General features: G+C 43.3%; 1 protein-coding gene across 3 annotated transcripts in view; it reads right to left on the minus strand.

Annotated features, from left to right (window-relative positions):
- Positions 1–13,702, minus strand: part of LOC143295768 (ankyrin repeat and EF-hand domain-containing protein 1-like) — a 34,276-nt gene that overhangs the window by 6,296 nt on the left and 14,278 nt on the right. For all 3 annotated transcript variants that reach the window (XM_076607387.1, XM_076607388.1, XM_076607386.1), the window contains 4 exons: positions 8,420–8,535; positions 5,734–5,916; positions 4,199–4,501; positions 1,921–2,126 (listed from right to left, as the gene is read on the minus strand). In XM_076607387.1, the coding sequence (XP_076463502.1) occupies positions 1,921–2,126; positions 4,199–4,501; positions 5,734–5,916; positions 8,420–8,535 (808 nt within the window). The remainder of the gene's footprint in view (positions 1–1,920; positions 2,127–4,198; positions 4,502–5,733; positions 5,917–8,419; positions 8,536–13,702) is intronic.

Below are 13,702 nucleotides of genomic sequence, written 5' to 3' on the forward strand. Positions count from 1 at the left end.
GAATCTCAGTGTGTATTCTAAGGCTTGTCACTCACACAGAACAACGTATAATACAATACCTATACGATACAACATGATACAATATATCTTTATTAATCTGAGTGGAAATTCTGAGTACATCCAAAGACCCAACAGTCCTTCTGCCCAAAGTCAAGTCTGACACACATATATATATGACATGGTTCAACTAAAAAGTTATAATGTAAAACATATAAAGCTGAATAAAAAGAAATAATACTCTATAGTTTTCATTATTAAAACATTAATCTAATGGGACAAAGAGTTGTGTATGCATCAAAATATCTGCACATTAGAGGTGCACATGTCAGAAGAGGCTCTGGGGAAAGAAAGAAAAAAGCTACTGTTTTCATTGTTTGTATTTGTATTTGATTTCTTTTTATCACAACAGATTTCTCTGTGTGAAATTTGGGCTGCTCTCCCCAGGGAGAGCGCGTCGCTACACTACAGCACCACCCATTTTTTTGTATTTTTTCCTGCATGCAGTTTTATTTGTTTTTCCTATCGAAGTGGATTTTTCTACAGAATTTTGCCAGGAACAACCCTTTTGTTGCTGTGGGTTCTTTTACGTGCGCTAAGTGCATGCTGCACACGGGTCTTCGGTTTATCGTCTCATCTGAATGACTAAGCATCCAGACCACCACTCAAGGTCTAGTGGAGGGGGAGAAAATATCAGTGGCTGAGCCGTGATTCGAACCAGCGCGCTCAGATTCTCTCGCTTCCTAGGCGGATGCGTTACCTCTAGGCCATCACTCCACCTTTTACACATCAGTCTGAGGTAGAGCAGAAGGAAAAAGATTGGGCCCCAGCTTCCTGTGCCAAACTCCGGACACAGTGGATATGAAATCACTGCCTTGATGGCTGAGAGAGGCTAAGGGACTTTTTACCCCCTTTTTTTTCTGGCACAAGGAGGTGAAATCAAAGCTATCTGTACAACAGAGACACACATAAACAGTGACAGCATGAAGAGGAGTTACATATGATCAAAATGATAACAGTGGAAACTTCTTCTGCGTTCACTCGTATGCACACGAGTGGGCTTTTACGTGTATGACTGTTTCTACCCCGCCATGCAGGCAGCCATACTCCGTTTTCGGGGGTGTGCATGCTGGGTATGTTCTTGTTTCCATAACCCACCGAACGCTGACATGGATTACAGGATCTTTAACGTGCGTATTTGATCTTCTGCTTGCATATACACACGAAGGGGGTTCAGGTACTAGCAGGTCTACACATATGTTGACCTGGGAGATCGTAAAAATCTCCACCCTTTACCCACCAGGCGCCGTCACCGTGATTCGAACCCGGGACCCTCAGATTGACAGTCCAACGCTTTAACCAATTGGCTATTGCGCCCGTCAAGTGGAGACTTCATTTTGCTTTAAAAAATGTGAAGAGTTATTTTTTTGATGTAAACCTGCCTTGATAAATAATTGTTGCATGAAAAAAAAAAGTGGTTGTGATGAACACAGATACAACTGAGTTATCATGACAATCTGGTTCTGCCACAGATAAAGGGTTACCGCAGCAATCAAGAACTGATCCAGACTCTGCTAAATTTCAACTCTTCCGTTACTGATGTTGGTAACCCGTACTCTCTCACAGAAACACCATACACGCTACCCACTGACTGGTAGTGACAAAGCAGTCACGGGTCATCCACTTCACAGATGTGTTCTTCGGGAGCGTTGCTCAAATTTCCTCACCAGCACTGCGCGCATCTGTTTCTCTCGGGCACAGTTTTGTCAAGTAGTCTCAGACCTGAATTGGACCTCCTCAGCAACATCATCATTACCCCCATCGTCATCACCTCCATCATCATCAAAATAAAGAAAACAAAACGAGTAAAACAGAATATACAACATTCTGTCACACCATAAACAAGCTGAAAGCCACACCCACCCGTTCTCCACCAGGAACTTGACCATGTCCAGGTGACCCACACCGCTGGAGGTCATCAGCGGCGTCTTGTAGTACCTGTCACGGGTGTCGATGCTCACCCCTTTCTTCAGCGCCGCCTTCAGGGACTCAAAGTCCCCCATCCTGGCTGCATCGTTGATGTTGATGTACGCCCGCTCTGGGTTCTGCAGGTACCAGGCTGAGTCGTCCTGCATAGGCAGGTGTTTCATTTAACATCAGTTAGCTGTGTGTGTGTGTGTCATAGATAGGTGTTTCATGTAACATCAGTTAGCTGTGTGTGTGTGTGTCACAGATAGGTGTTTCATTTAACATCAGTTAGCTGTGTGTGTGTGTCACAGATAGGTGTTTCATGTAACACCAGTTAGCTGTGTGTGTGTGTCACAGATAGGTGTTTCATGTAACATCAGTTAGCTGTGTGTGTGTGCGTCACAGATAGGTGTTTAATGTAACATCAGTTAGCTGTGTGTGTGTGTGTCACAGATAGGTGTTTCATGTAACATCAGTGAACCGTGTGTGTGTGTGTCACAGATAGGTGTTTCATGTAACATCAGTGAGCTGTGTGTGTGTGTCTGTCTGTGTGTGTGTGTGTGTGTGTGTGTGTGTGTGTGTGTGTGTGTGTGTGTGTGTGTGTGTGTGTGTGTCACAGACAGGTGTTTCATGTAACATCAGTGAGCTGTGTGTGTGTCACAGATAGGTGTTTCATGTAACATCAGTGAGCTGTGTGTGTGTCACAGATAGGTGTTTCATGTAACATCAGTGAGCTCTGTGTGTGTGTGTGTGTGTGTGTGTGTGTGTGTGTGTGTGTGAGTCACAGACAGGTGTTTCAGGTAACATCAGAGAACAGTGTGTGTATCACAGACAGGTGTTTCATGTAACATCAGTGAGCTGTGTATGTGTGTATGTCACAGATAGGTATTTCATGTAACATCAGTGAACTGTGTGTGTGTGTGTGTGTGTGTGTGTGTGTGTGTGTGTGTGTGACAGATAGGTTTTTCATGTAACATCAGTGAACCGTGTGTGTGTGTGTGTGTGTGTGTCACAGATAGGTGTTTCATGTAACATCAGTGAACTGTGTGTGTGTGTGTGTCACAGTCAGGTGTTTCATGTAACATCAAAGAGTGGTGTGTGTGCGTCACAGTCAGGTGTTTCATGTAACATCAAAGAGTGGTGTGTGTGCGTCACAGTCAGGTGTTTCATGTAACATCAAAGAGTGGTGTGTGTGTGACAGACAGGTGTTAAATGTAACATCAGTGAGCTGTGTGTGTGTGTGTGTGTGTGTGTGTGTGTGTGTGTGTGTGTGTGTGTGTGTCACAAGACAGGTGTTCCATGTTACATCAGTGAAAAGAGTGTGTCACATACAGATGTGTCATGACCTGTAAGTGGTGCTGGGGGTGTTCATCACACTGACCTGTAAGTGGTGCTGGGGTGTTCATCACACTGACCTGTAAGGGGTGCTGGGGGGTGTTCATCACACTGACCTGTAAGGGGTGCTGGGGGTGTTCATCACACTGACCTGTAAGGGGTGTTGGGGGGGTGTTCATCACACTGACCTGTAAGTGGTGCTGGGGGGTGTTCATCACACTGACCTGTAAGGGGTGCTGGGGGGGTGTTCATCACACTGACCTGTAAGGGGTGCTGGGGGGTGTTCATCACACTGACCTGTAAGGGGTGCTGGGGGGTGTTCATCACACTGACCTGTAAGGGGTACTGGGGGGTGTTCATCACACTGACCTGTAAGGGGTACTGGGGGGTGTTCATCACACTGACCTGTAAGGGCTACTGGGGGGTGTTCATCACACTGACCTGTAAGGGGTGCTGGGGGTGTTCATCACACTGACCTGTAAGGGGTACTGGGGGTGTTCATCACACTGACCTGTAAGGGGTACTGGGGGTGTTCATCACACTGACCTGTAAGGGGTACTGGGGGGTGTTCATCACACTGACCTGTAAGGGGTACTGGGGGTGTTCATCACACTGACCTGTAAGGGGTGCTGGGGGTGTTCATCACACTGACCTGTAAGGGGTGCTGGGGGTATTTCATCACACTGACCTGTAAGGGGTACTGGGGGGTGTTCATCACACTGACCTGTAAAGGATTCTGGGGAGTGTTCATCACACTGACCTGTAAGGGGTGTTGGGGGAGTGTTCATCACACTGACCTGTAAGGGGTGCTGGGGGGTGTTCATCACACTGACCTGTAAGGGGTGCTGATCATCACACTGACCTGTAAGGGGTGCTGGGGGGTGTTCATCATACTGACCTGTAAGGGGTGCTGGGGAGGGTGGTCACGGTCAAAGCGGCCGGTGTCGGTGTAGTTGATGTGGTAAGGGATGTACATCTCGGGGGGACCCCCGCCGATCGTGCGGTGACCCTCCTCCTGCATGCAGATGGGCATCACCAGCTTGAACTTGCCCTTCTTTTTGCCGCCCTTCTTGCCCTTCTTCTTCTTCTTCTTGCCCTCGAAGGCGGTCACCAGGTAGTTCTTGTTGATCCACTTCTTGGCCGCTAAGAACTCGTTGTAGTCCAGTCTGTTTTCTCGGTTCTTGTCGTGCAGCGCTGCCAGCTGTAACATTATTGTGGGGGTGGCTTTCTGGATTCTGAATGACATTCTTTTTTTTTTTACTCTCATGTTTTTTTAATCTCCTGTCTCAGTTTGTCCCTGTTGTCTTTTACATCATCTTTCCAATGTACCACCCTTTAAATCCTTTGCACGTTTTAATCCAAACCTCCAATCCTGACTCTTCACTCACACTGTTCACACATGAATCATCATCTTTCCAATGTACCACCCTTTAAATCCTTTGCACTGTATGATCCAAAAAGTGTTTTGATATGGTCAGCTTATTCATGTCCGACAGCATGTAACTCTTTTCGCCAGTGAACACACAACTCTCAACCCCTCTCTGTTTGTTTGTTTTCTTGTTGTTCTTGTTGTTGTTGTTTATATAAAGAAATAAATGTTGACGTTTTGGGAAGCAGGGTGAAAGGGGATAGTATTTTGTCACAGTTTGCTCAATCATTAGTTTTTAGAACTAACAGGAAGTCAGCCCTGAAGCGACCCCTCTGCGGTCAGCTGGGCTAGAAGCAACATGATTTGAACTGATTTAGCTTATTAATGTCTATCAAGAAACAGATCATGTATGTAAGTGAACACTTTCAAACCCTTCTCCTTATATTTGCTTTTTTTCTTATTGTGTGTGTGTGTGTGTGTGAGAGAGAGAGACAGAGAGAGAGAGAGAGAGAGAGAGAGAGAGAGAGAGAGAGAGAGAGAGAGAGAGAGAGAGAGGTTTTCTTTTCTTTTCTTTTTTTTTTTTTTTTACTGGAGAACATATAATAATAATAATAATAATAATAATAATAATAATAATAATTCACAACTTTTCTATGGCGCGATATCCAGTACTAATGCTGCTCAAAGCGCCTTACATCATCGAGCCAGATATAAACATAACATAAAACATTACAACAGCTCAATCCAATGCATTCACTGAATGAATAAAAAAAAAAAGCATGATCCACCAAACAATAAAATTATCAAGTCAATAATGCTTAGATTAAAAAGAAATACATTCCTTAAAAACACACATTTTTTGGACACACACATACATGCGCACACACACTCGCACTCGCACACACACACACACACAGACACACACACACGCATGCATGCATGCGCGCACCCAGACACATTAAATATATCAACTGCACTAAAACAGGATTATGTGAGTATAAATATCTCTTGCATAAAACTCCATGTGGCAAACAGACTTTGGACTATCCATCGTGAAGACCGACCTTCTGTAGTTCCTCTTCTTCCACCGGTGCCTTCATGCTCATGAGGGTTTCACAGAACTCAGCTTTCCCCACGGTGCCAACCTGGTCCTGGTCAAGTTCCTTGAACGTCTTAATTATCTCCTCCTGTCGCTGCATCAGCCAGTCGTACAACGTCAGCATCCATGGGTCGTTGTTCTTCCCAACCTGCAGTCAATCACAACAATATAACAACAACACAGCATGGTGATCCTTTTTGCGTCTTTCAAAAAAAACAAAGAAAAAAAAAGGAACAATATTGCACAGTGCTGTGTGGAGTTAATAATAATAATAATAATAATGTACATTTATATAGTGCCCTTTCTCTCTGAGAGCTCAGGGCGCTTTACATGAAAGAAAAATATTACAAGTTACATAAAACATTCATGACCACTCTTTCTCAAAAAACCCTCCCCCCAACCCCCCTGCCCCCCCACTCACACTCTCCCTTTCCCACTCTACATACATCCAAAGTGAGCTGACATGGGTGGTTTTGGAGAACAAGGAAGCTGAGAGTACTTATAGATAGGTTTTACAAAGATGAGTTTTTAGTGATGAGCAAAAAGCAGAAATAGAATCAGATGCACAGATATGATGAGGAAAGCTGTTCCAGATGTGAGGAGCAGCAAAGAAGAAAGAATGTTCACAATAGGTTTTTGTATTGACACGAGGAAGTTTCAAAAGGTAACAGTCAAAGGAAGAGCGGAGATTTTCTTGCAGGAGTGTAAACATGTTGGTCAACATGAAGGCTGAACATGAACGAAGTCTTACTGTCAGGATTGAAACAGACTTGTTTTAGTCATTTACCACTAAACGCTCCTGGCTGTGTTTAAGATTTCATGATCACGTCTATTTCAAGTGAAATCTGAGTAAACTGTTTGGATTTTTTGGCCACATAGTCATCACACCAGATATTAATTTCTGACAAGAGTGCAGGAAATAAACCTTCACTCTCACTCACACAGAACAAACCTTTATCGGTAACAGGAAACCTTACTGCCGATTTTTTTTAACCAACAAGATCAGTGGGAGTTATTTTAAGATCTAAACAAGAGAAACTTTTTTTAAATGGATAACTGTGAACTAACTTCTGTATTGCATGCATTTTTTTGTCAGGAATGTTTCTTTGGCATTTCTGAGCATCAGCTATCCCATTAGCCGAGTGCAACAGCCGTGTGCTTAAAGTGATGGACTTTCAATCTGAGGGTCCCAGGTTCAAATCTTGTTTCCGGTGCCTGGTGGGTAAAGGGTGGAAATTTTTTCCAATCTCCCAAGTCAACATATGTGCAGATCTGCTTGTGACTGAACCCCCTTCATGTGTATAAACATGCAGAAGATCATATACGCATGTTAAGATTCTGTGATCCATGTCAGCGTTTGATGGGTTATGGAAACAAGAACATACCCAGCATGCACACCCCCAAAAATGGAGTGTGGCTGCCTACATGATGGGGTAAATAAACAAAACCATCATACACATATTATGTTACATGTCTGCATGAGTGTGTATGTGTGCATGCCTTGAATCTGATTGAATGACACAGGAAATGAATGATGAGCGCCAAATGGCAGCCGTCAGTCGGCTCTACCCAGATAGGCAGCCTGTTGTGCAAATGACTGTGTTTGTAAAGGGATTAGAGCTTAGTCTCCGACTGAGGACAGGTGTTATATAAGTATCCAAATCATTCATTATCATTCATTCATTCAGCTGACTGAGCAAGCAGGCTTTTACATGAATTATCAGAGGTAAAGTCTGAATCAGTCATTCTCGTTTGAAATTAACATACATGTTGAATACAAACAAAGCTCAATTTTGAAAGTCTGTCCTCCCAACATCTTAAAACAGATTGTAGTATTGTAGTATAAAAAGTATGTGAAATATCATTTTCTGTGAAAAAATAAACTGAAGAACACACACATACACACACATACACATACACACCACACACACACACACATACACACTCACACACATATGTATCAGCATGGGGTTGATTTCATAACCAATGGAAGGAAAAGTTTCTAAAACATAAAGGAAAATTATTCCCCAAGAATATTATTAAAGAAAAGATACCGAATCCATCAGCTTGCTATACAAGATAAATAACCTCTACTTTCTTCCATATAAAACTTGATGCGCTGAAGACAAAGTATAGTAAAAATGTCACATGCATCTGTGGTAAGCAGTTCAGCTTGCATCATTGTTTGTTTCACTGTCAGCAGTTAGGTACCTACTTGCCCAAGTATTTTTAAAGAGAATAATCATTCTGCAGATGATTTTTGTAAAGTTATTTCTGACGAGGTTCTTATGGTCGAACTTTCACAGGCATTAGTTCATAGCCCTATTTCTACATTCCTTTAATGTACTTCAGAATTGTGTTAATGGTTTCTGATTATTATCATTATTATTATTGAATTGTTACTGTTAAATGTCATTGCATGTTAGTTATGCACTTTTTGGTAGTTTTCTAGTTTTCTACCTTTTCTGTTTTCCTCTTCCCTGCCCTCCCTCCCTGCCCCCCTCAACCCCCCCCCCTTTTTTTTTTAAAGTCTAATATCACTGACAGTGAAAAGACACTAAACTAAAGAACAAACACATATATATAAACACATCACAGTTTAACAGTATGTAACAGAAAACTGCCCCCCCCCCCCCACAGCTTGGCCTTACCTTGCCAAATTGTTTCTCAGCCTTCCTCAGCTCCTTTGAGACATCTTTGAAACCTTCTTCTTTGGCGATTGCCCGTGCAGTATTGCCGTCACCGTTCTTGGGTTTGGGGTTACACCCTGTTTCAAACATGTAAAACATTTGTAGAAGAAAGGTGCAAGATGTGTGTGCTCTATCTAAATCATTTGATCCATTTTCCAACTTTTCAAAATACAGAAGCTTGACAACCAAATTCGCCCATGCCTCTCTCACTCAGTTTGTGTCCTCACCAACTCCCCCCTCTCCCTGCCCACCAACCAGCTCCCAACCAGCTCTCTTAATCCACACATCAAGTGTTTTATCTTACACACATCACCCATCACACATCAAGTGTCCCATCTTACACCCATTACACGTCAAGTGTCCTATCTTACATGCATCACACGTCAAGTGTCCCATCTTACATACATCACAAGTCAAGTGTCCCATCTTACACCCATCACACGTCAAGTGTCCCATCTTACACCCATCACACGTCAAGTGTCCCATCTTACACCCATCACACATCAAGTGTCCTATCTTACACCCATTACACGTCAAGTGTCCCATCTTACATGCATCACATGCCAAGTTGCCAATCTTACACCCATCACATGGCAAGTGTCCCATCTTACACCCATCACACGTCAAGTGTCCCATCTTACAACTGCCGCGCATCAAGTGTCCAATCTTGCACCCATCACACGTCAAGTGTCCAATCTTACACCCATCACATGGCAAGTGTCACATCTTACACCCATCACACGGCAAGTGTCCCATCTTACACCCATCACATGTCAAATGTCCCATCTTACACCCATCACACGTCAAGTGTCCCATCTTACACCCATCACACAGCAAGTGTCCCATCTTACACCCATCACACATCAAATGTCCCATCTTACACCTGCCACATATCAAGTAACCTATGTTACACCCATCACACGTCAAGTGTCCCATCTTACACCAGTCACACATCAAGTGTCCCATCTTACACCCATCACACATCAAGTGACCTATCTTACATCCATCACACGTCAAGTGTCCCATCTTACACCTGTCACATGTCAAGTGACCTATCTTACTTCCATCACATGTCAAGTGTCCCATCTTACACCCGTCACACATCAAGAAGTCCCATCTCACACCCATCACACATCAAGTGTCCCATCTTACAACTGTCACACATCAAGTGTTCCATCTTACACCCATCACACATCAAGTGTCCCATCTTACACCCATCACACATCAAGTTGAAGAGTGACCATCAACTATCCTATCTTACACCAGTCATACATCATGAGTCCTATCTCACACCCATCAAGAGTCCTGTTACACACCTATCAATGTCCTCCCACACCCATCAAGAGTCCTATTGCACACCTATCAATGTCCTCCCACACCCATCAGGAGTCCTACTGCACACCTGTCAATGTCCTTCCACACCCATCAAGAGTCCTATTGCACACCTATCAATGTCCTCCCACACCCATCAAGAGTCCTACTGCACACCTATCAATGTCCTCCCACACCCATCAAGAGTCCTACTGCACACCTATCAATGTCCTCCCACACCCATCAAGAGCCCTACTGCACACCTGTCAATGTCCTCCCACACCCATCAAGAGTCCTACTGCACACCTATCAATGTCCTCCCACACCCATCAAGAGTCCTACTGTACACCTATCAATGTCCTCCCACACCCATCAAGAGTCCTACTGCACACCTATCAATGTCCTCCCACACCCATCAAGAGTCCTACTGCACACCTATCAATGTCCTCCCACAGCCATCAAGAGTCCTACTGCACACCTGTCAATGTCCTCCCACACCCATCAAGAGTCCTACTGCACACCTATCAATGTCCTCCCACAGCCATCAAGAGTCCTACTGCACACTTGTCAATGTCCTCCCACACCCATCAAGAGTCCTACTGCACACCTGTCAATGTTCTCCCACACCCATCAAGAGTCCTACTGCACACCTATCAATGTCCTCCCACAGCCATGAAGAGTCCTACTGCACACCTATCAATGTCCTCCCACAGCCATCAAGAGTCCTATTGCACACCTATCAATGTCCTCCCACAGCCATGAAGAGTCCTATTGCACACCCACCGAGTTTCCTTACCTTGCCCATCAACTGGCCTGTCTTGCACCCATCAAGTATCATACTGTACACCTGTCAAGTGTCCTATCTTACACCCAACATATATCAAAGTGTCCTATCTTATACCCAGCATATATCAAGTGTCCTTCTCACACCCACTGAAAGTCCTATCTGACATCCATCAAGTGTCATATTTTACACTCACAAAGTTTCATGCCCATTTAGTGTTCTCTTACACTCATCAATTGTCCTATCTTACACACATCAAATGTCCTATCTTTAACCTGTTAGGTGCTATGTCTTACATCCATCACATATCAGGTGTCCTATCTTACACCTGTTAGGTGCTATATCTTACACCCATCCCATGTCAAGTGTCCTATCTTACACCTGTTAGGTGCTATATCTTACACCCATCCCATATCAGGTGTCCTATCTTACACCTGTTAGGTGCTATATCTTACATCCATCCCATATCAAGTGTCCTGTCATACACCTGTTAGGTGCTATATCTTACATCCATCCCATATCAAGTGTCCGATCTTACACCTGTTAGGTGCTATATCTTACACCCATCACATGTCAGGTGTCCTATCTTACACCTGTTAGGTGCTATATCTTACATCCATCCCATATCAAGTGTCCTATCTTACACCTGTTAGGTGCTATATCTTACATCCATCCCATATCAAGTGTCCTATCTTACACCTATTAGGTGCTATATCTTACACCCATCACATGTCAGGTGTCCTATCTTACACCTGTTAGGTGCTATATCTTACACCCATCACATGTCAGGTGTCCTATCTTACACCTGTTAGGTGCTATATCTTACACCCATCACATGTCAGGTGTCCTATCTTACACCTGTTAGGTGCTATATCTTACATCCATCCCATATCAAGTGTCCTATCTTACACCTGTTAGGTGCTATATCTTACATCCATCCCATATCAAGTGTCCTATCTTACACCTGTTAGGTGCTATATCTTACACCCATCACATGTCAGGTGTCCTATCTTACACCTGTTAGGTGCTATATCTTACACCCATCACATGTCAGGTGTCCTATCTTACACCTGTTAGGTGCTATATCTTACATCCATCCCATATCAGGTGTCCCATCTTACACCTGTTAGGTGCTATATCTTACACCCATCACATGTCAGGTGTCCTATCTTACACCTGTTAGGTGCTATATCTTACATCCATCCGATATCAAGTGTCCCATCTTACACCTGTTAGGTGCTATATCTTACATCCATCACATGTCAGGTGTCCTATCTTACACCTATTAGGTGCTATATCTTACATCCATCCCATATCAAGTGTCCTATCTTACACCTGTTAGGTGCTATATCTTACACCCATCACATGTCAGGTGTCCTATCTTTCACCTGTCAGGTGCTATATCTTACATCCATCCCATATCAAGTGTCCTATCTTACACCTGTTAGGTGCTATATCTTACACCCATCACATGTCAGGTGTCCTATCTTACACCTGTTAGGTGCTATATCTTACACCCATCACATGTCAGGTGTCTTATCTTACACCTGTTAGGTGCTATATCTTACACCCATCCCATATCAAGTGTCCTATCTTACACCTGTTAGGTGCTATATCTTACACCCATCCCATATCAAGTGTCCTATCTTACACCTGTTAGGTGCTATATCTTACACCCATCCCATATCAAGTGTCCTATCTTACACCTGTTAGGTGCTATATCTTACACCCATCACATGTCAGGTGTCTTATCTTACACCTGTTAGGTGCTATATCTTACACCCATCCCATATCAAGTGTCCTATCTTACACCTGTTAGGTGCTATATCTTACACCCATCCCATATCAAGTGTCCTATCTTACACCTGTTAGGTGCTATATCTTACACCCATCCCATATCAAGTGTCCTATCTTACACCTGTTAGGTGCTATATCTTACACCATCCCATATCAAGTGTCCTATCTTACACCTGTTAGGTGCTATATCTTACATCCATCCCATATCAAGTGTCCTATCTTACACCTGTTAGGTGCTATATCTTACATCCATCCATATCAAGTGTCCTATCTTACACCTGTTAGGTGCTATATCTTACATCCATCCCATATCAAGTGTCCTATCTTACACCTGTTAGGTGCTATATCTTACACCCATCATATGTCAGGTGTCCTATCTTACACCTGTTAGGTGCTATATCTTACATCCATCCCATATCAAGTGTCCTATCTTACACCTGTTAGGTGCTATATCTTACACCCATCATATGTCAGGTGTCCTATCTTACACCTGTTAGGTGCTATATCTTACATCCATCCCATATCAAGTGTCCTATCTTACACCTGTTAGGTGCTATATCTTACACCCATCATATGTCAGGTGTCCTATCTTACACCTGTTAGGTGCTTATCTTACATCCATCCCATATCAAGTGTCCTATCTTACACCTGTTAGGTGCTATATCTTACACTGATTTCCTCTGTCTGCCACAAAACAAAACAAAACGAAAAAGTTAAAATAAATGATTACATATATGCAATATAAAACAAAAACAAAACAAATCACATCTCACAGGAGCACGCTCTGCTCATGAATTCCCACAAACAATTCTTCACCTGTCAAATGCGGCACAGACACTGAAAGAATCAGTATGACCACCATCCACTGCCCTACAATAAAGAGGGAAAGTGAGAAAACTGGCATTTCCTGCTACAAGACACCTTTCCCTGCCACCCCTATATGGTTCGTTTGCCAGTGTCACCTGCTGCATACCAATCTCTTGTTTATTTTTCTTACCAACGTGTTATTTCCCCTCTGAATCAATCACCCATAAAATCAAGGGCTGTCTTCTAAACGCGGTGCGTCTTCTTCTTCAGCATTTGGGCTTCAACTCCTGTGTGCACTCAAATCTATCAGCGCGTTTTACACAGGTGACAATTTTTACCCCACTATTCAAACTATGCAACCCTGTGGAGTTTACAGGCTCGGAAGGCTTCCATGCCATACTGCTGTGGAAAAAACACAGAAAATATACTGTTTTCCTCCAAATTACATGTAGACACACCCAGAAATACTGTCGAAGTAGATTCCATTTCCTTACAGTTGATGCATATGTAGGAATTTGAAAACCGTTTTAATGAGACAAATTTAT

The sequence above is a fragment of the Babylonia areolata genome, chromosome 21, assembly GCF_041734735.1.
Source record: "Babylonia areolata isolate BAREFJ2019XMU chromosome 21, ASM4173473v1, whole genome shotgun sequence".
Taxonomy (NCBI): Eukaryota; Metazoa; Mollusca; class Gastropoda; order Neogastropoda; family Buccinidae; genus Babylonia; species Babylonia areolata.